Raw genomic sequence first — 23,076 nt, forward strand, 5'->3', positions numbered from 1 at the left:
CAGGATCTCTGAATTGTCCATTTTTAGAATTTTAATAGAAGATGGCAGAAAACTAACAACTTCAGTATGTCCAGGTACAAGGTCACAGAGCATGTGAACCTGTGGTGGCCTGGGTATCCCGGGCCCCTCCCACCTGCCTCAGGAAACAGGTGTCCAGGTGAGAATACCAAAGGACAGTGTTTCTTTCAAGGGCCCTATAGGATTCTGGTTTTCCTCCTAAGGATAACTGTCAGCTGTGAATACTGTCAGGTGTGAATACTGTCAGGTGTGAATACTGTCAGGTGTAACTACAAGCCCTTTATGTAAACTAACTCACGCAACACTCCTGAACAATCCTAGAGAGGAGGGTGGCATCATCATGGCGGCCTCTTCTTGCGGGTGAGTGGAGGGAGGTAGAGAAGTTACCACGCCAGGCAGCGCAGCAGCAGTAATGGAGGAGGCTGGGTACTCTGAGGTCAGATTCCAACCACGGCCTTGACCAGCTCCAGCTCCCTCCCTGAGGACAGAAGCCAGTGACAGGCAGACAGACAATGGCTGCTAGCCACAGGCTTCTGTGGAACCTCACACTGTGGGATTGGTTTGTGATGGGCAACCAGACAGCAATAAACATTCATGAGCACCTCATACTAAGCGTGCATTACACATGTCGTCATATTTAGCCTTTTCTGAGGCAGGTTAGTAGTCTCATTCATTGCTTCACAATAAGAACAAAGCAGTTTTAGTGATCACATGAGGCCGGTACAGAGCGGGTACCACCCCAGGCTTCACAGCCTTCACAGCCTCGTCAGTCACTCAGCTCCACTCTGCTTCCAGTGCTCTGGTGGGCTGTTGAGGTCAGTGGGAGAAAGAGGAGGAGGGACCACATTCCTCCAACACCCTTGCACATGAGCAAACAAGATCCCATTAGGCTCAGGGCCAGCTGGGAAGGAGGCGGTGATGAGGCAGGTTGGCTCAGAGGCGCTGGGTGGCACAGTAAGGAGGATCTGAGGGAGCCATTCTTAAAGGTTGGGACCCCTGAGCCTTGAGCCTCTTAGCTACCATCTCAAGTGATGCTGACAGGCTGTGCGCCCCTCTTGCTCCCGCCAGAACCCTAGGGCCAATATTGCATTGGAAATGTGGGCTAACACAGACAGCAGTAGGAATGGCCAAGGGAGTGGCTATGTCCCTAGCCCCACCCCGTATCAGGAGACAGGGTGGCTTTACCCGGGCAGCACACTTGTTGAGATGGCAAAACTGAAGCCCAGTTCACAACAGCAGCCTAAGATGCAAGCGTGCAATCCGCTGAGACCTGAGCCCAGTGCAGAGCTCTCCCTGGCCTGGCAGACACACAAGGTTTTCCTTCTGCCCTTGCTGGTCCAGCCTCAGGCAGTAGACTTGTCAATTTCACAGAGGTTCTCATTCTTTGCCTCACAATAAGGAAACAGCAGTGTAAGTGCTCCGCAGAAGGCAAGGGCTTTCATGGAGCTCATTACATGTGTAAAATCAACATGCCTAGGGATGGTGGGGTTCTGGGAACACAGTGCTCTCCACAAGGTGGCATGCACACTTTTGTTTTTATTTTTCTTCCCAATGGTATGATAATGCATAGTGTCAGAGAACAACCAGAACTACGAGTGTGTCCATGACTCACAAGATAGATATCATGCACTTAGGCACTACCACCTGACCATGACTTGTACTACTTGCTCTACTGGAAATTTCTGGAAGGTCCCCCAGGGCTCTTACATCTGACTCTCCTGTTTGTGTTCACTGGTGCTTAGCAGGAAGCATGAGAGAAAGCGCAGCCTTTAAAGACAAACTATCCACACTCCCAACCTGACGCTTACTAGTTGGGCTGGTGACTTCACCTGACTAGGCCTCGTTTTATTTCCTGTTGAAAATGGAGTAATTACTACTACTAATGGGTAAGATCACCATCTGACCAAAACATAAGGCTAGTCACATGTGTGTCTTTAATTTCTCAGCAGCCATCTTAAGATAAGCTAAATGAGTGAGAATAATTTTAACAATACTGTGAATTTAATTTGGTATCTTTTAACCAAAATACAACCAACATAAAAAATCTGTGGGATTTTTTTGTTCACTACGACTTCAAATTGCATGTGAATTTCTTTCATAATTGAGACATATCTCAAGTTGGACTATCAGTGGTCATTGTTAGCACATGTACCTTGAGGTGCCATATTCAGACAGAGCAGAATTATTCCACAGAATTCTTGAGAGATTTCAATAAGAGAATGAAGTTTTTAATACCCATACTAGAGTTATAAATGAGAGTACTAATAATTATGTTAGTACTAAAGATGAACATTTATTACATATCTGTTATGGGGTAGCTGCAAAGCTAAGCACGTTATATACTTCAGCTCTCAAATCAATTTCAGAGATGGCTTTTGATGTTGTCTGAGTATGTGATAGAGAGGCAAAGTCTAAATCTCTAAGCCAATTTCTATGTCAAACGGTCCCTCATCCTCAGACTTCATGGATGCTTCTTCTAGCTAGAAATGAAGGACCAGCTTTAAGTCTTGCAGACTTTGTTGTGTTTTCCAAAGCCTTTTGCAAGGATCACCCACTGATCCGGTTGCTGTGGGGGCAGGAAATGAGGCTCATTCCCCCATGCCTTCCATGCTCAGACTACAATCAGATCCAGAGTAAAGACTCAACCCTTTAGTTCTGCTCATTCTCTCTCTCCCTGTTCCCCGATACAGAGGAAATGCTGGCAAATACACGCCCAGAGAAGACTTGTGTTTTATGATTGGTATATGACAGTCAAAAGTCTGTCTGAGATTTTCTAGAGGTAGGAAGTCTCTCTAGTGGCTGGCTGCTCTGCTTCTCTGACCTTTCAGGCAAGCTTTATTTGTCAGAACACAAACAAAATATCATACAACATTGTAAAATAAACCTTTAACAGACACTCATTCAAGGTTTATGGCCATAATAACAGTAGTTTTCCCGGATTGCCCTTGGAGACATAACCATGGAGAAGACTATGTTTGTCTACCTTGCTTGGCAACAAGATACCAGCTTTCCACCAGATCCTGGGAGCCAGCGTCTCACTAGACCAACCTGGTTCCTTAGAAACAAAGGGCAGTGAAACCTTTGAGAAAGGGAAGGTTTTGAAGCCAACCAGACCAACATTGCACTCCCCTTACAGGAAAATGCAGAGAGGGATAGATTAGCAAGGACATTCAGTGAGTCAGTGTCCCAAGCTTCAGGAAGGACAGGGCTTAGCTTTCATGCTTGTGGTCCTTCCAAAGCCCAGCAGGGTGTCCTCTAAGGACTTTGTTTATTGACGACTGAATGCTGGCTGGACGTTGCTCTGACAGTTTCTACCATGAGTAAGTTGAAATACCTTCCTCTCTAGGATCTATTTCCAGGTGCTTTTCTTTTCTTTTTTTTTTTTTTACATCTTATTGTATTTAATTTTTTTTCATTTCATATCCCAACCACAGTTACCACTCCCTCCCCTTCTCTTGCTCCCCCCTTTCCCCCACTACACCCCCCATCCCTCCTCATAGGGGGTAAGGCCTCCCTTGGGTAGTCAACACAGGCTGGCATAACAAGTTGGAGCAGGACCAAGCCCCTCCTCCCTGGATCAAGGCTGAGCAAGGCATCCCACCATAGATGGACTCTAAAAAGCCCGCTCTTGTACCTGGGATAAGTCCTGGTCTCTCTGCCAGGGGCCCCACAAACAGATCAAGCCACACAAGTGTCACCCACATTCAGAGGGCCTAGTTTAGTCCCATGTAGGCTCCCCAGCTGTCAATTCAAATAGATCCATATCTATAGCCATGCACAAAACTAAGTCCAAATGAATCAAAGACCTCAACATAAATCTGGTTACACTGAACCTGATAGAAGAGAAAGTGGGAAGTAGCCTTGAACACGTGGGCACAGGCTACCTCCTAAATATAACATCAGTAGCACAGACACTGAGTACAACAATTAATAAATGGGGCCTCCTGAAACTGAGAAGCTTCTGTAAGGCAAAGGACACGGTCAATAAGATAAAATGGCAGCCTACAGAATGGGAAAAGATCTTCACCAACCCCACATCTGACAGAAGGCTGATCTCCAAAATATATAAAGAACTCAAGAAACTAGACATCAAAATTCCAGGTGCTTTTCTTGGTTCTTTTAAATGGCAGAGGTGTACACAGCAGACCAAGGACAGCTACATGCTAGTCCAGCTTAAGGAGGCAGCCTCGAGTTGCTGGATCCTGTCTCCTGGATATGGCACACTCCATAGCTCATCTTTTCAACTACACGCTTGCCTTCCTCATCCCTCATCACCATAGTACACCTACTATGAGTTATCTGGGCTTTTGGATCTAGCCACTCACTCTGCAGACTCCCTACCTCCGTGGAAGAAATGGATCTCTCTCTACCCTCCTCTGAATGATCCTTGCCAGACCCTGGTGGGAACCTATATGGGAGACTGTATTCCTCCCTTTTATAAAGCATAGCAGAAATCTCTAGTTCTTCATGCTGCATCATGTGGTATGGGAAATGTGTGTGTGCTGTTACAGTTATTATCATTCTCCCTCAACTACAGCTGTCATAGCCCCCTGTGCCCCAAGTAAAAACTATGCTTTTCTCACCCTCTGATGTTTACACCTGCGCCCCACATTTTTACCTTTGTAGTACTGATCCCCAGGTTCTTGGGAAGGACTCAAGAGCTAGAGAGAAGACGGGCATATCTTCCTCAGCTCAACTTGTGGTCTGGTGATTGAATTCTCTCTGGGACAAGAAGTTCTTGCCAAAGTCTAAATGCCCTGCTCTTTCCAAATTGGGCAAGCCTGGTATTCATTCCATCTTTGGTTTAAAGCACTTTTCTCCCTCCATATTGACATGTGATTAGAGAATTAAAAAATCATGGAACATCTGATTGACGTGATCAAATTTAACCTGTAGTCATTCCATTTAAAGAGATTTAAAGAGAGCCAGCAAAGATTTAACTCAGCATGGAGGAAAACTTAAAATTGCTATGATATTTATTCTTTAAGTTAGTTTATTTTGTACTCACATTGACTATGTCATATGCAAATGAGAGCTTGAATATCCAGTCCATCTCATAATCGGAGTTTCTCAAAACATCCTAGAAAACACAGTTATTTCAATATCACCCAGACTTAAGCTGACACACAGTGATCAATGCCTCTGACATGGAGCAGGACAGAAGATGATATCACTCATGTCCTTTCAGCTGAAACTATTGTAAAGAGGAACATGTGACATGTAAGTGGAAATCTTCACAGAAGATTGCATAGTCTCACTCAGTGTGGAGAAAGGATACAGTCTTGAATTCTACCAACATGTCTTTTCCCTGACAGAAAACTGATGGCCATGTGCCAGAGGAGGAGTGGGATTCAAGAAGAGGGGTGACATTATATAACGAATCAAGTTCATGCAGTTTTCACCAAGAGCAAAGGAAACCAATAGTTGGTGGAGTCACACGACTTTGATCCTGGGAAGAAGGCTAAGATAATTCAGGACTTTCAATGAGACTAAAAAGGAACCATGCATGGATGAATGGGAGGGACATAGACAAGGTTTCCCACTCACTGTCTAATGAAGCCCGACATAAGACTTAATATTTTTGCTTACCTTGAGACTTCCTTTTTTGCAATACTGGGTGACAATGCAGATGTTAGGTGGTTCTGTGCAAACGCCAAAGAAGGGGACGATGTTTTCATGCTTTAATTCACACATCTGGAAATAATGGTGGCAATATCATTATGTATGGAGAGTGCCTTGCATAGTGATCATACTGTGTGCTTCGTCTGCTTTCAGTTAACTGCCAAGATGCTAGGAGAGAAGAACTCCTTCCATTTTACAGGCGGAGGAACAGATGCCCGAAAGGTGAAGTAGCTTGTTGAAGGGGATACAACTGACAAATGGCACAGCTAGGAGGTAAACCCAGGGAGTCCGGCAAACAAACCAGGGGGTCATCAAAGACCAGTCCAAGCCATGGCTAGTAATTACACCTCATCGTCCCAGGTGGACCCTGCATTGCTTCCCTGGGTGTGGCTGTGAATGCCAGCATGTGATAGGTCATTGGCAAAGCATCAAAGGGAAGCAGACAATCATCACAGACAGAGGATGAAGGGCTGAAAAAGGCCAGGAAAAGTTAAGGAGGTAGGTAGAGGTAGGAGGGAGCCAGACCTCAGGTTCCTGTCTAAGGCCGAGAGTCTGAGGTCCAAGCCCCTGCCGCAGAGAAGGAGTAATCTCTGAAGGATATACTCTGAAGTAGTACATCAAGCTGGAGAAACACCCTTCTGTCATTGAACCTTTGGGAGGGAGGCCACTTCTCACAGTGGGAACAGAGGGCCGGAAGGGCAGAGAGGAGCCTCACCAGCCAGACTTCCTGAAGCACAGTTGGCTCCTTAAGCCGTGCTTCTGCTCCGTCATCCATATAGCAGAGGGCCACGCGATTTCCCTGGAATCGGAGACAAAGTATGAAGTTCTTTTTTTCTCTTTTAGCATTTTGAATGCATAGGTGTTTTGCCTGCGTGTGTGTCTGTGCACCACATGTGTGCAGTGTCTGAGGAGAACAGAAGAGGGCGTTAGATCCCCTGGGGTGGGAGTCACAGGTGGTTGTGAGCTGTCATGTGTGTGCTAGGAATCCAACCCAGGTTCTCCGGAAGAGTGACCAGTGTTCTTTTGTTTGTTTGTTTGTTTTGGTTTTTCGAGACAGGGTTTCTCTGTGTAGTTTTGGTGCCTGTCCTGGATCTCGCTCTGTTCTTAACCACTGATCATCTCTCTAGCCCCAAAGTTAACCCTGGATGAGTCAGAAACGTTAAACGGAGACGAAAGCCATGTGTTGCGGCAGGTCTAGGACTCTGGCTGTTCAGCAGTGAGGTCTCCATCAGCTGTCAACACCGCCCTGCACGGTAGCTGTGGTTGGCCCCGTTCTGGATGGGATCACTGAGGTTGGGTAGCTTGTCCAGGGTGGCACGTGTGTAGTGGTGCAGCCAGATCGGAATATCTCGTCTACGTCTTATTATCATTCAAGGAAACAGTGAGTTGACACCCTAAATCTAGAGTCAGGTGCCAAGTTCAAGCCCATGTGACAGTTCAGTTTAATTTCTCCCAGCCTCTCTTTCGTCCCCTACATGTCAGGGGACACCACCACCAAACTTTTGTGGTTTGGGGAAGGTTGGGATCAGTTAAAGCAACACTTGGCACATGAAGCTTCTGTGAAACGGCAGATCTCACTTTTGTTACCTACTGGGTCTGCCTCTAGAGTCACTCAATCCCCAAGCACAAAACCATGCAATAATGAGGGAGGAGCTGATTAGAAGGAAGGATGTAGTCTGCAAACATGAGGAAGGACAAGGCCCAGTCAGACCAGCTGAATATCATCCCGGGTCCGCCTCTTTGAGTGTAGAAGCAACTGCGAAGGATTTGGGATGGAGACAGGATTCCTACGGAGGAGGGGACACCTGTGGGACTGAGGAAAAGGTTCTTGGAAGAAGTGATGCCCGTACTAAAACCTGAAGGGTAGTGAGAGGGTTCCAGCTGGGGTGGAGAAGACAGAGCGGACAGGACACTGCCAGAAACTGAAACCACACTTCAGAGCAATGGTCAGGGATGGCTTTGCTTGGCACTTTCTGCCTCCATTTCCCAGGGCCTATTTAACTTTCCCCAAAGGGAGCTGAGCTCTTAAAGGGTGACTAAGCATGTGCTCTGGGGCATTCCAGGCCGGCTGAGAAAGGGTGGGGGAAGTGATGTCTGCGCTTCAATAGCTGCCAGTTTTACACAGCAGATGTATCAGTACCCAGCACAGAGTCATTAAAGTCCCGGATAAAGAAATCCACACTCTGAGACTGGGCTACCTACTAAGTTTGCCCCTAACTGCAAGGGACTATTCAAATGGTGTGTGTGTAGCTGGACATGCATATGTTACCAGAGTCAGTGCTGGGTGTTCTCATCTGTCCGTGTCCGCCTTACTTTTGAGACTGGGTCTCATGCTGAGCCTGAAGCTTCTGGGTTCAGCTAGACTGGCTGGTTAATAAGCCTGTCTCACCTGTCCAGTGCTGGGGTCACAGGCACATGCTGCCTCCCAATTGCTGTTTGATTTGGGTGCTGGAGATTGAAACTCAGGTCCATGCGCTTACACAGAGAAAGCTTTCCTGGCTGAGCCATCCCAAAGCTCCTTAGTTATTTAAATGTAATTACCTCTAACGCTCAGCTCCCCTGGAAACACTAGAATTCTGTCACCTATAGCTAGGGGCTATATTGCCATCACCACAGAAGGTTCTACTGGGAGTTCTAAGTCTGATTGAGTCTCTTGTACAGGAATCACAGGGGAGCTTGTGGCAAATGCAAAATCTCAGCCTCCATCCTGCTGACCCAAAATCTTCCCTTTAGAAACATATCTTAAGTTCTTTTTAAAGTAAGACGTAGTATTGGTGCATACTTTCCTGTATTTTTTAAAAATTTACTGTGTTTCAGTTCTCAAAGTTAGAGAAACACCAATCTAGAGACACGAAACCACCCAGGATTTTGCTTGGAGAACGTTCTTGTATTCATAAAGCCCGGCCTGACCAAATTCAACTGGAGAATGGGACAGAAATCCACATTGACACTCATATGCACAGGAGTACCTGGTAAAGCCCCACAGGAGCATAAAACATCTCTTCACCCCGTTGGCTCTTGGCAAAGGAGCTATAATCTGCAGAAATATTCACAGTAGACGCATTACTAATGTTGTATCTTGACACAGGTGTGCCTCGTTGGGACAGCTGGAAAACAAAACACAACCTGGTTGCTCTCAGCAGCATGGCCTAGTACCCACAGGATGCTATATTTTGTAGATAAAGAGGATGAATTATGAGGTTACATAGTCAATACCTGGGAACAGAGTTCAGGCCTTGAACTCTGATCTTTCTGATCCACAATGTACCTGCTTGCTGAATGCCTCACTCTTGGCCTCAGCCCTTCCAGGGGCAGCACAGGCTCTAAGGCCAGACTGCCTGTTGTAGAGGTGGAGATGGAGCTGTTTTCCTGAGTGAGGCTGGGTTACCTCTGTGTTTAATATTTCCAGCATTTCTTCACACCCACAGAGCACAGGAGCCTACTCCTGTTTAAAGTGAATATTAATGGCACCCTAATATACAAAACCGAGCAAATCAGATTACAGCTCTGTGTGTGGAGAGGGAAGAGGAGACTCCAATCCCTGGGGACATTTGGAAGTAACTGACTAATAGAAGCCCATCTCTTGGTTTCAGGACCCTGAAATCGCCCAGACTTGGTACCAATCTTTCCAGCCTTCAGCATGACATGTTCTAATATTCTGGTATCCCGACACATTCTGTGTGACTTCTCTCTTTGTCACTGTTGGCAAGTCATTCTTCCTAAATGGCAGCTCTTCTCAGAAGCCTTCAAGTTACTCTCCATTTTGAGGCTTCCACCTTACATGGAGACATCCCTCTGCCTTTCTCTGGGGCATCCTGGAGGTCTGAGCTGTGCCTGGGCTACCCTGGATGGTAGATTTCTATGATTGTTATGCTAATGAACTGATTGTAGCACTCATTGGCAGTTAAAGGGGTTACTGTTTTGGACAGGACCAGATGCTCCACAGGAACCCCCACAGAAGAGTTGAGCATCAGAGGGCTGCCAGTCATTTCCAAAGAGTCCAAAGCTGAGACTCAGTCACAAATGGAAGGAAGCACACATCAACCTCCCCTCCCGAGGCTCAGGGAGCATTGTGGAAGAGGGGGCTGAAAGAATGTAAGGGCTGGATGAGCGGAAGGCTGGCCTTGGTGAACTCACAGACACCATGGTTACCAGCACAAGCCCAACACGAGATCAAGCCAGTTAAAAAATCCAACATGAAACACAGAGGCGCTCTTGGAAGCTTTGGCTGCTGAGGAAGAAAGAGGGAGTCACTCTTGGAGTGGAGAAGGTGGCCACCAGTAGGCTCCCCATGACCCCACATACATTCGCATATGGACTTAGTGTTGGGGGGCATGAAGTTGGGAAAGAATGGATACATGGATGTATGATATAATGGATACATTATACTTAATGGATACATGGATGTATGATATAAACAAAAATGTTTAATGTTAAAAAAGTTTTGAGTTTTGGGGAGGCAGGGTAGTGTTCTCAGATAAATGTAGCCTAGAAACTTAACTCAGGTCTTAAGACTCTTCTGAGTGCTCACTTCATCAGTGAGTCACCCCCTTGCTCTCATGAGTTCCTAGCAAGTCCCCTTTGCAAGTCCAAAGGAAAGTGTGTGGCCTCACCTTGTGCTGGGGCAGAACAGTGATGCTGTCGTAATGAATCTGCCACCAGGTGTTTCCATGATGGCTCTGTACTTTTCCTCTCAGCATCTGTAACACCAGACCTACAATGGCAGCTACTGAGGCAAGAGCCAGAAGTGTGGCTGTGAGAATCACAGCAGGTGTGGTCATACCTGGAGGTAGAGGCAATCGTTACTCAGGCCCACCTATGAGCAGAGGTAAGCACATCCCTGCCAAGCAGGTGTCTCAAAGGCTATCCAGATGTGGTATAAGTTTGTGACATGCTGAAGCCATTCAGACTTGGCTCTGCTGGGATCCCACTATGCTAGCCCCACCCCCACCCCAGCCCACCCCAGCTACCGCGGCAAGAATTTCATAGAAAATCTAAAGATAATGTCATAGATATAGTAGCCTCATTTTTTGTTGACAGAAACTTCTATAGTAAGAACACAGTAACGACTTCCAACATGTCTGTTGAACACTTACTATGCATTCTCATAATGTTGTTCTACCGGCACAGCCTCTCTAACTCAAAACCCGGCTCCTAACTGGTTATTCAGCCACATCCTCCTGCCTGGACTGCTTCTACCTCCCTGAAGAGAGTTCTAGGACTCACATCTCAAGAGGTTCCTTATAGTGCTGGCTCTAAACAGGGAAGGTGGGCAGTGGTGCCCCTGGGCGGTACTGACGGTGTCTGAAAACACTTTCAGTTCCAGCTAGCAGGTTGCTACTTCTCACTGTCCACAAGCATGGGACGTCTCTCACACAGAAAGGCTTTCTGGCCCTAACGACGGTGCTGCTGAGAGGCCGTCCCTGCTACCTTCTCCCAGCTCCCACCTGCTACAGGAGAAGGCTCAGGTTTGCAAAGCTTGTTGTGAACTCCACAGCTGGGTCTGTCTTCAGGAAGGGAGCCATGGCGCCAAGAGATGTTTGAGACATTCCTCCAGGGTCTTTAAAGCAGAAAAGACAAAGGTCCGTGTTCAGTGCACTTACTCTACTTGTCTTCACCTCACATACAACAAGAGCAGCGGAGCCATACATTAAAAAACCAACAAAACGGGGGCTAGAGAGATGTCTCAATGGGTGAAGGCCCTTGCTGTGAAGTCTAATGACCCAGTTGAATCCCTGGGACTCTCACAATGAAAGGACAGAACCAACTGCCCAAAGTTGTCCTTGTAGCTACAGTCATGCCATGGCATGAACATGTCCCTCATGCATGCATGCATGCATATGAACATGTCCCTCATGCATGAATGCCCAGAGAGGAGTAAATGTAAACAAACAACAACAACAACAAGGCAAACAGGCTCTGGTCACTAATTCAATCCTCTGCTGGCCTGACGTGTGTTTTTCTACCTCCCTCAGGCTCTTCAAACTTCATATCTAGCCTCCAGCCATGTAATTCAGGGAAAGCAATGTCTTCTGTTTTTTTCCAGGTAGAATGGCTTCCACATCTTGTAACTTAAACCATGTCTCTTTTGACTAAAAGGTCATGAGCCAATGCTACAGGTGTCAGCCGTGCTTGGCATAGCAGGTATTTTGATAGTTCACAGACCAAATGTTGCCCCCTGCATGGACTGCACCCCTTCCTATCAAACTGAGGATTTGGTTTGTTACTTTGTTTCTGTGCTGGCCTATTCTGGACCTTAACTTTTCTCAAAGAATAAGGGAGGGGAAATGTCTCACATGGAATCTGGGCTGGTGGCAGTAGACAGGTGGACACTGAATTAAGCACTAGCATTCCTTTTCATTTCCTCATTGGGTTGTAGCTGAGAAAACAATACAATGGATTTTTGTAGGAGTTCCTGGTACTGGGAGCCCAGCACAGCACAGGGCCCTGATGTCCATATGAGTCTCAGGGAGGCAGATTTATAGGTGAGTTGTTTTACTGAATGTGAGTGAGCTTGGGCTTGTAGGTGACCCCATGATTCACTGCCTTGGGGGCTCAGGACTTCTGAACACACTGGGAATGGGATTCAGCTGGGGCGTCAAAGGAGGCAAAACCCCTATGGAGTTACAGTTGGGGTACTGCGTTTCTGTGTTCTCCCCGGCATCCGGAAAAGTCCATACCCACAATCTGGGCAAAACCACCTTAAAGCCCCAAAGTTGACCTTTGTGAGTTCAGAAGCTCTGACATAGTAGCAGGATGTTGTTATCTACAAAGTCCATGCCCAAGAACTGATTTTGACTGGATGGTGGTGACGCACACCTTTAATCCCAGCACTCAGGAGGGAGAGGCAGGTGAATCTCTGTGAGTTTGAGGCCAGTCTTGTCTACAGAGCTAGTTCCAGGATAGCCAGGGCTACACTGAGAGACTATGTCCAGAAAAACACAAGCACAAACGAAGAATTGATTGTGTGTGTGTGTGTACATATATATCAAAAAGTGCCTCATGTTTTGTGTGCATTTACAGTATTATATTGGGCTGCATTCATAACTAATAGGTTTTCTGTATCATGACAATAGGTGTCTCGGCTGACACAGTAAGCCACATTAAGCTGAATTAAAAAGTAAAAGAACAGGTTTATTTGAGCAAAGCAACTCCTGGGTGAGCTCTCCAGCCCCAGAGATGGAGGCAGGAGAAGTCACACACCCCGAACTAAAGCAGGGAGCTTATATTGCCTGTAGGCAAGGTGATGATTTGTCTGCCACAAGCTGGGTTTGTGTCCAGGTATGGTCAAAAGCTGAGCGCTTTAGGCGGGGACTCGGGCTGCTGGCAACTTCAGGGGAGGAGCTGCCGTAGCCACCAACAATGGGTATCTGGGCTTTTTGGTGCCTTTTCTTTCTCGGAAATTCTCTGAGAGGGCCTGGTTTGAGAGAGAGGAATGGAACTTTCCAAATCAAGCAAGAGTGAGCTGGGGTTTCCAGCTGAACAATAACTGTCCCGAAACATATGCAGCCCATGGGCCACTGGTTGGACATACCTTAGTGAGCAGACTGTGTAGTGGGATACTCTAGAACTGGATTCCAAAGCTCTGGTCCCCCCACCCCAGCTTCTTCTTACAGCATGATCAATCTTACAGAAGTGACCACCAATACCTGATCACTTTCTGAAAACTGTCATAAAGAAGAATAGGAAGAAAAACGGATCTGTTTCCAGATTTCTGTAGAGCATAGACTGAGTAATCCAGGTGCCTTTTCCCCTGGGAGTCCAAAAGCACAGGGCCAGTGATTCCTGAAAAGAGAGATTATACCAGGTAAGGACAAAGTGACACTCGTGACTGAAAACAGCAGCCCGTACCAGCTCTGATGGGCATACCCACTCCCCACCAGACATGGACGGCAGGTTCTGCCATTTGACAGAATCTGAGCTAGGGTCGACATGTACACTGAGGGGCAGAAGGTGACTCAGAAGCAGAGTCACACTGGGAAGGCGAACTATCTCTTCAGCTCCAAATGGGGAGGCTCATCCAGTGTTGAGGGGAAAAATGAAGCCATCTTGCATGCATTTCACATAAAAACCACTTCCTATGGATTCAGAACATATGGTGACTTGAAGCTGAATGTCCCTAGGGCAGTAGCTGGTGGGCATGAAAGACAGACAGCAGCCTCTCTGGTCCCTGCATGCTGGTTCCTCCCTGTAAGCATCCCCGAGACACAGGTTCCTTCTCTCTGGGCCCTTCCTTCTGACTCTGGTGAACGCCGAAGCTTTGGCAGGGTGCTCAGTTCCACCCAGCAGTTTTGCTGTCCTTGCTTGGGACATGCTAAACTCCATTTATCAAGGAGAGACTTCAGAAAAGGGAATGCCTATCACATGCCCCAAACCAGCAGCCATGCCCTGACGTTAGGTTCCGCTGCAGACAGAACACAATATTGTCATTTATGAAGTACCTACTGTGTGCCTTGGCTGTGACCTTGGTGACCACACACATCAGGTCTCAGAAAAGGAGAATCTCAGTCCTATCACAGGGTCCCAATTCTGCCTTCCAGAGCCAAGGGAGGCCGAGTTGGCATGCAACTCAGGGCTAGGGGCCTGGTGCCCCTTTCTTCCTGGAATGTTACACTGCCTTGCTGTTTAGACATGTTGTACAGGCAAGTCTCCTTAGGAGGGTATTAGTAGGAGAAGCAGTGAGAAAGAGTGCCCAGGAGAAGAGGATAAAATGCTCAGAGGCCTCTTCCCCCAGCTGGGGAAACTCAGAGCAGTCAGGAGGCTTTCAGCCCGTGTACCCTGTGGAAGACTGGAATCTTGTTGAGATGACAAAGATTCTGTAGCAGAGCAAGGTGGGACTTTCAGGAAGCTGATGACGCATGGCAGCACCTCCAAGTCCACAGGGATGAGGCTAACACAGGAAGCCTATAGCGCATGCCCAGCACCTCCAAGTCCACAGGGATGAGGCTAAGAAGCCTGAGCTCAGAGACCACCTTACCCTGCAGTGTGATCTGGCCAGCCCTTAGGGTGTCAATCAGCTGCCGCCCATCCCAGAAGTCTTTCTCAGCCTTGATCATCTCCTCCACAGTCTGAGCATAGAGTAAGAGGGCATCATGGAGGTAGGCAGAGAAAGGGCTCACCTTCAAAGAGAGAAGCAAACACAGTGTTCATACACCCCAGCTTCCACCACCTAACTAGAAGAAATCATTCTCTATCACCTGAGCACAGGCCCAGCCTAACTGAGAGGAGCAGGGGATACCTCACGGCCATGCCCGGTGGATATCAAGCCTAGCTGTCCAAGTCTTTGCCTTTCCTTGTGCCCCAGTTGTCCAATTGGATCACATGCTCAGACCAAGACCAGCTTTAGATGCTATCAGCTATTCTTTAGGAGGGGGTGTGTGCCTTAAGTGAAATATTCAGAAGCTAGAATGTCTGCCATTTTCTGGCTGTAAGTAGAGGCAAGTTCGGTATCCTCTCCAGACCTCAGCTCACTTATTTATAATATAGAGATAAAATGACTCATGAAACAGTTGTAGCACTAGATGAGGGAGAATAGGTAAACTATTACAGGCCAGATGTCCATAGTAGGTCTTCAGTACCTGCTCATTTAATCAACAAAAGTGTAAGTGCCTCTTCAGTGCTAGGCGTCTTTCCCCTACAGCAGCAGGAACAGAACAATACCTAGAAATAAGCATCTTCTCACCCTGGTAGGAGCCACAGTCTCAGCCTCGTTCCTCATCAAGCCCTGTCTTCAGTGTCTCAGCATGGCCCTAGAGTGGAGGTAGCTTTCTCTCTTGCCAACATTCTCTATAAAATATTTCCCATGTTGTTCTTCTTCTACATAGACTCATATTCCTGCTGGCTGATACCCCTCTCATGACTGTCCTGACAGAGCCTATCTGAACTGTGCTGGCTCCATGTCTGACTGTTCCATCCTGGCTATTAGTCCTGTTGTCCTCCTGACAAAGGCAATCAGAATAGCCTGAGGGCACGCTGGTGTTTCTTCTGCTACATCAACATAGTGCATTGTCGGACACTCAGGGCCAGTCTGGAAGGTAGATGCCACTAATGATTCTAGTTCGCGTTTGAGGGAAGCCAGCTATGAGGAAATTAGGTAATTCACTCCAAGACTCCACAGATAGCAGAAAGCAAAGGCCAGTAGCTTTCCATCTGATAACTCCGACTCCTCTGTGGTCATGGGTACAGACTTCACAAAAGAACACCAAACCACTGTTTACTTTGGGCTGTGGAAGGAAGACAATGGTGTGTGTGGTGAGGGGTTGTAGGGACTGGGGTTGGGGGACAGGCAGAAATAAGAAAGATAAATGCAAAAGCAACTGGGCACAAACCACACCAGACCTGCTCCTCGGAGGCAATGGAGCTATGGAAGGGCGGCCTCCTCAGCCTTTGGTAGACTTGTTTCCGGAAGTCATCATCACCAGGGCCTTCTCCATAGGAGCTGGGGGCGATGAGAAACACTGACTCATAGACTTTGGGGAAGCCTGTCACTGTGCCATTTGTCAGTACTTCTTTCCAAAAACTGTCCTGAAAAGTAACAAAGTAAATTTCACCATGTTGTAGGAAATGACCCATGGAGTCCAACTACATTCACGACAGCGCAGAACTTTAACTGTTGTAGGCTAATTCTTGGAAATACAGTAATTCCAGAAGGTTCTGCAATACTGGGTCCGAGTTTGCTAGTGAGCACACAGGCAGCAGGAAGGAAGCCAAAGGGCAAAGAGGGAAGAACATGGTGGGGCACCAAGCAGCTAAGGCACAGAAGCCTCGGTAACAGCAAAGATTGCCAAGCTGAACACATTTAGGACTGTCTGGTCTCCATTCGCCTTGTGGTTTCAGTGTTGATCACCATTGCTATCATCTATATTATTATCCCTACTCTGACAAGTGCATACCACTCACTGAGTGTATCCCACATTCCCTAGTATAAGCAAGGACAGAAACACACATGCTTGTGTATGTGTGTATACATACAAAATATACATATTTTACATAACTGATATTACACTACACTGTTGATCTGCAGACTGATTTTTTGCAACATAAACCTAACTGGCTTTATCAAATGGATTTGTGCATTGTTTTAAGATGCAGGATGAACTCAATTATATAGATACTTCATGGTATATTATTTTACATTCTGTTCTTCCTATACTCTAAAGCAGTTGGAATTGACCATCAGAGTTTTATGAGGAAGAAAGAAGGGTTGGAAGGGATTCTCTGAAAATCCTAAGGGCTGCCCCATCCTCTCCTTTCATCATCTTTTTGTAAGGAGAGATGAGGGGAAAGTGAAGAAAGGGGGTAGTGATAACAAGGAGGAAGGCAGATACCCTGGAAAGTAGAGAGAGAGAGATTTCCAGCTGCCAAGCAACAAAATCAGAGGCAGTTTTGCCATCTAATACTTCCTGACAAAGGAAGAGAAATGTGGTCATTATTATCCCTCTCTACATCCACTTTGCCCATTTTAGTTCCTTCTGACAACATAAAACAAGCTCATTTAGAAAGCAAAACCTACTGGAAACTACACCGTGGACACACAGCCAAAGAAAGGCAAGTGGTCCTTCTGGATGTCTTCAGTGTGGTATGTGCAGGCACTGAGGGCTGGAATACTCTCGGGGTGGCTGTGCAGCAGTGAGTAAGCTAGCTTTACTTCTCTGGGCCTCCACTTCTTATTCTGTAAAAGAAGCTAACAACCGAAGACTCAGTCTGAAACAGTAGCAGTGCCACTCGGGAGCATTGAGATGACAGATGGGGCATCCCACTCGCCTTACCTAAGTCTTGGTTTTAAAAGCTGGAAGGATGATCACATCTGCCTTGCAGCAGCCCAGGTCAAATATCTAACAGTAGTGTGGAAAGTGTGTGGTTCTTTAGCTTCGTCCACCATTAATCAAAGAACCAAACCACCCGAGAACTGCCTCACCGGGCCTGTGCGATGGCCTCTACAGGCCTTTGTTAGGTTCAACAGGGACATGGGGAAATCTATGGAAGAAGAGAAATGAGAGCCACTTGCAATCCTTCAGACAGGCTTATGTACCTGGCAGAAATGAGAGTTTGGCTGGTGTGTGCTCACCTGGAGGGCAGAGGCCAGCTAACTTCATTCCAGCCCGTCTAGTCCCTCACTAACTGTGGTGAGAAACTCTGGGTAAATGCTTTCAGTTCAGTTTTAGTCTACTTTAGTGTGTGTGTGTGTGTGTATACATTCATGCTGATGTGATGCATGTGTGCATATGTGTATGTGTGTGTGTGCAAAAGCATGTGCACCTGTGTGTGTATGTGCGGAGGCCAGAGGTCAACCTTGAGTATTGTTTTCGATGCCATCCTCTTGTATATTTGAGCAGGGTCTTTCACAGGCCTGAAGCTCACCAGCCAGGCTAGGTTGGGTAGCAATAAAGTCCTAGGAAGCAATCTATTCCTCACCTCCCCAGAACAGGGATTACAAATGTGGGCCACCAAGCCTTTTAAAGTGGGTTCTGAGGACCAAGGTGACACTCACATCTGTGTGTCAAGCACAGCTAAGCTGTACCCCCGGGCCCTCAGCCCTGGTGTTAAGATAAACCTTCAAGAGTACTGAGCTGTACCGAGCACCTGGTTTCCATACACATCCTGTTGCCTGGCCCTTCTCATCACCTCTCACTAAGGAGCCACTGACCGTAGATAGACCCCTACCTCCAGCTGCTGTAAAAGGATGAAAACGAATTCTCCAGTGTTGAGTTCCAGGTTCTCGGCAGCTTGCAGAATGCCTTTTGCATCCTCTGAGCTGCAGATCAGGATTATAACTAAAAGAAGGGAAAACAGTCAGACAGTTGCTCCTGCTCACACATGCATGCGTGTGTGTATCACACACCCCCACTCACGGACACACATTCTTTTTATGTCTAAAATAAAAACACTCCAAACAAGACACAGCCTTCTTGTTTCTTTGGACATACTTCAGGAAATAGGAATGCCTATGCTAATGTAGGACAGTATATTTAAACTAAGCCTGCAGCATACAAGCTGCCACCCTTTGCCCTTCAGAAACTAATCTTTGCTACAGTCTTCTGCCACCACAATGTACAAGTCCAGGAAGTTTGAGATTGTTTTTCTTCCTTGATTTTATTTGACTGGCCCCCAAATCAGTGACTCCTCAGCTGTACATCAATTACGAGGAAGCCAAAGTGGACCTGGAGTCAAGGTCATTTGGGGCTTCTGAGTTGGGGTGTCGAGGAATGGCCAAGGTGCCTTGCTTCTTTCTATTCAGTGACACCATCATTCATTCTGAAGTCACACAATTGACAGCCTATCTTTTAGATGAGCTATTGTCTTCCTCTATAATCTTCAAGTGTGTGACGGGCACTGTGTTTTCCACAGGAAACAGCTGTGGGCAAGACAGACTGGGCTCCCCTGTCGGGAGGGCATCAGCTCTTGGCTCTCATCACTCTCACACAGCTACCATGGAGAATGACTTAAAAGAAGAAAGGCTCATGTGGACTCACAGTCTCAGGGAGTTCAGTCCACGGTCTCAGGGCCCTGAGCTGGAACATCATGGTGGTGGGAAGGAGGGGGTGAGGAGGAAACAGAACCAGGTGTAACCTCCAAACATACTCCCAGTGACCTATTTTCTGAAGCCAGGCCCCAGCTCCTAAAGAAGTGGCTCTTAACCTGTATGTCTTCACCCCTTTGGGGATCAAACAACCCTTTCACAGGGGGCACCTAAGACCATCAGAAAACACAGATATGTACATTATGATTCATAACAGCAGCAAAACTACAGTTACGAAGCAGCAATGAAAATAATGTTATGGTTGGGGTCACCACAGCATGAGGGACTGTATTAAAGGGTCGTAGCCCTGAAGATTCCAGAACCTCCTAAAATAGCCACCACGTGGACACTAAGTATCAGACACATGAGCCGACAGAGGACATTTTTTGAGTCCCAGACAGTGGAAAGTTGAGAGCTTAGGAGAAGACTGAACACTCTCACCAGAGAGAGGCAAGGATCTGATCCCAGTTTAGGAGACAGAATTCAGAGAAGGCATCCCTAAGGAGGGGGACTTGGGGCTGAGCCTGCAAGGCTGAGGGCAAGCTCCAAAGCATGGCCATGGGTGTCACTCTGAGGACAAGGATTTGGCAAATCCCAGTGTCCCATGGCCATAAAGAATGAGTTCGTTGAGAGCACGGAGGAGCTGGTGACTGATGAAGACGTTCTCGGCAGCACCAGAGTGGCTGCTGCATTGTTGGCCAGCTACCCACCTGGACATGGTGGGTAGCTGGCCCACACATCACCCTGTTTGGTCCCCACCTTCCCGGGAAAGAAATATGATGGTCATCTTTATTTGATAGAGAAGGTGTCTACGGCACAGAGAGGTTAGGATTCTCACCCATGGACACACAGCTAGAAAGTGGGGAGATTGAAATAAAAACTAAGTGTGTCCCATGTTCTCAGTAACAAATAAAGTCCGAGACCCAGATTACCAGAAATATACTTCTAGAATCCTCTGTGCAGCACAACACTATAACAGCCAAAATTTTCTATCACACAAACACACACACACACACACACACACACACACACACACACACATAAATTACTTTAATGTATCATTAATTTTGTACCTTGTTTCTACTTGCTTTTTATACTTATAGAAAAATAAGTATAAAGACAAAGAGCCCAAAGCTGTTTCTAAACAATCTTCAAACACAAGCAAAGGAAGAATCTTGCCTGCTTACCCCTGGCAACAGATGACACGCTTCTGAGGTTTTCCTGCAGAAGGTCTGGGCTGCTGTTGCTGTACCTCATGCTGGCAGTGATGGTGAAATGCAGCTGGAGTCCATCCTCAACAGCTCTCCACAGCTCATCCACGCCTTCACTGGAGGAAGCCCCAGAGGAGCCTCCAAACAGCCCGATGTCTTCCCAGCCCAAGAACCATAGGGTTTCCCGAAGCACGGCACCAATGTCCTGCTTGGGTGGCACGAGGGTCACACAGGTATCACACCAGAAGTGGTCCTCCAGGGCTGCCATCTGTCCAGCAAAGTCGAAGACGGGGATGTTCCACTCAGAGGCCAGCAAACCAATAACCTTGAAAGTGAACAAGGGAGTGCCTTTCCATAACAGAGCTTATGCCACACCACACTCCATGTCAATGTCTGCGGAGAGCTCAGATGCAGGAAACCTATGGGCCATTTCTGCAGCTTCTCTACTGGAATGTCAGTGATAATGCCCTCCATACAGTCTGCACTGCAGGGACCTCAGGGGACAGGAACAATAAATGTAAGGATTTATCAAACACTGTAATCAAACTTGATTGGCTGCAATGGTTTTCAAGTTGAAGTTTTATTGTTTGAAAGTTTTGTACATGAATACAATGTGTGTTAATCAACTCCAAGCCCATTCTCTCTCCTCCAAAAATATTCCTTCCCAACCTTCCTTTCCTTTTCTTCTTTCTTGTCTTTTAACCCACTGAGCCCACTCAGCGTTGGTAGCATGGGCATGGGTACAGGGCCGTCTGCTGGAATGCAGGTCGCCTCACAGGAGCTGTCGCCTCACAGGAGCTGTCGCCTCACAGGAGCTGTCGCCTCACAGGAGTTTCATCCTGGAAGGAAACTAACTCCCTCTCTGAAAAAAGCCAACAATTGCCAATAGTTTCTCAGCTGGGGTGGGAAGCCCTGAGTGCCTCCCCATGAGTGTTTAGACTTTCCTGGCTAGATCTTACTAAGTCTTCTGAATGCTGTGACAGTTAAAGTGAGCTCTTCCCTGTGCCAGCTTCCCTGCTGTGTCCTGACAGCATGGTTTGGGTGTGGTCACCCACTGCCTTTGGCTCCTATATTTTATCCTCCTCCTCTTCCTTGATGATCCCTGAGCTTGATGTAGACATCCCACTTAAAGGCGGAGCCCTCATTTAAACTTCTAGGGTTTCTATAGGATTTGCTTGGCCATCATTCCCATCTTAAAGATGAAAATGTGGAGATGCAGCGATGTGAGATACATAGCCAACGCTACTAGAGTGGGATTAGAACTCAAGCCACGTGTCTCCATTTATATGCTTCCTGAACTCATCCATTATTTGTTTCTATGTATTTTCTTTAAGATCCTACATTTTGCAAAGAATTTTGAAGACCTTTACCTTAAAGAAGTTTATGGCCCCTTATAGGAGCTGAGATATATAAAAATATCCCTAGAAACCAATATGCCCTATAGGATTTATAGAAAAATATTTATAGGCATTTAGGAAAGCAATCAATTATCTCTTTTTTAACTTTCAAAACATTTAATTTGGAAGAAATTTATGTGGGTTTTCAATCTCACCACAGTAAAGCTTGTAAAACAAAATTTATAAATGAACTTAAGTAATAGAATTCAATGCCTGGGGGGGAAGTAAAGAGAATTTTATAGTCTGTTTTACAGACATCCTGCAAAAAAGGAGACAAATTCACATACGCAGAGAAACATGCTCATACAAATTAATGATAAATTAATTACTTCAAACTGCGGAATTATGGACAGGTAAAATGAAAGAGGAGGGTAGAAGTTGCCTCAGCAACACTTGGAATTGACCTTGAAGGAGGAGTAGAGTTTGGATAGCCAGAGAGATGTAAAATGCAGAGAGATGGATATTTCAAACTCAAAGGTCAACTGAATCTTACAGCAACAATTCCAGAGAGTTCTGCCGCGTTAGGGAGTGAGATCTGCAATGCTCATCCTTAGTCACCTTCCCCATCCTCTCTCAGATGGTGTGACACCAGGACATTGACTAAGCAACTCCCATTAACCACACATAGCATGTCTCCCTCATTTGCTGTAGCTTAAAGCAAACTGTCATACTGCATTATCTCCAGCTGACTGTCAGCATTCCTGAATAATTTACTATGCACACCAAAGAAAGCCGCCTTTAACAATCGATACTGTTATATTTAAAAACAAGCATTGTTGTCAATCTCAAATTCTCCAAACCATGTGGCTGACAACATAAGAGATTAATGAATATGAGTCTACATGCAACACCAAAGTCAAACAAGCATTAGGAACAAGGTTCATGAACTAATCATTTTTCCCTAAAAGTCTTTAAAGACTCCTAACTCTTCTAGTTTTATGATCTCAAAAAACAGAAACTAAGACCTAGACAGCAATTGTGATGATTTTTGCTCAGAGACTGATTAGATGTAAGCACATACTTGTCTGAAAGATGGCCTTACATAATGTAGTACCATGTACAATGAATATATACAATTAACCTTTTAATCAAAAATGTAAAAAATCAATAAGAAGAGACGAATGAAATCAGTATCTTCAACTGTACACTTACCCCCTTTCAGTAGAAACTCAGACAACTTTTTTTTTTGGGGGGGGGGGCTTCGAGACAGGGTTTCTTTGTGTAGTTTTGTGCATTTCCTGGATCTCACTCTGTAGACCAGGCTGTCCTCAAACTCACAGAGATTCACCTGCCTCTGCCTCCCGAGTGC

General features: G+C 46.4%; 1 protein-coding gene across 1 annotated transcript in view; it reads right to left on the reverse strand.

Moving 5' to 3' along the window:
• The window catches only part of LOC102924232 (guanylate cyclase 2G-like), a 53,260-nt gene that overhangs the window by 18,951 nt on the left and 11,233 nt on the right, over positions 1-23,076 (reverse strand). The window contains exons 6-16 of the mRNA XM_042265356.2: positions 20,347-20,695; positions 18,304-18,413; positions 15,979-16,164; positions 14,618-14,759; positions 13,290-13,425; positions 11,088-11,200; positions 10,254-10,423; positions 8,610-8,747; positions 6,356-6,439; positions 5,608-5,712; positions 5,027-5,098 (exon numbers count right to left, since the gene is read on the reverse strand). Of these exons, the coding sequence (XP_042121290.2) occupies positions 5,027-5,098; positions 5,608-5,712; positions 6,356-6,439; positions 8,610-8,747; positions 10,254-10,423; positions 11,088-11,200; positions 13,290-13,425; positions 14,618-14,759; positions 15,979-16,164; positions 18,304-18,413; positions 20,347-20,695 (1,605 nt within the window). The remainder of the gene's footprint in view (positions 1-5,026; positions 5,099-5,607; positions 5,713-6,355; positions 6,440-8,609; positions 8,748-10,253; positions 10,424-11,087; positions 11,201-13,289; positions 13,426-14,617; positions 14,760-15,978; positions 16,165-18,303; positions 18,414-20,346; positions 20,696-23,076) is intronic.

This window comes from Peromyscus maniculatus, chromosome 1 (genome assembly GCF_049852395.1).
Source record: "Peromyscus maniculatus bairdii isolate BWxNUB_F1_BW_parent chromosome 1, HU_Pman_BW_mat_3.1, whole genome shotgun sequence".
Taxonomy (NCBI): domain Eukaryota; kingdom Metazoa; phylum Chordata; class Mammalia; order Rodentia; family Cricetidae; genus Peromyscus; species Peromyscus maniculatus.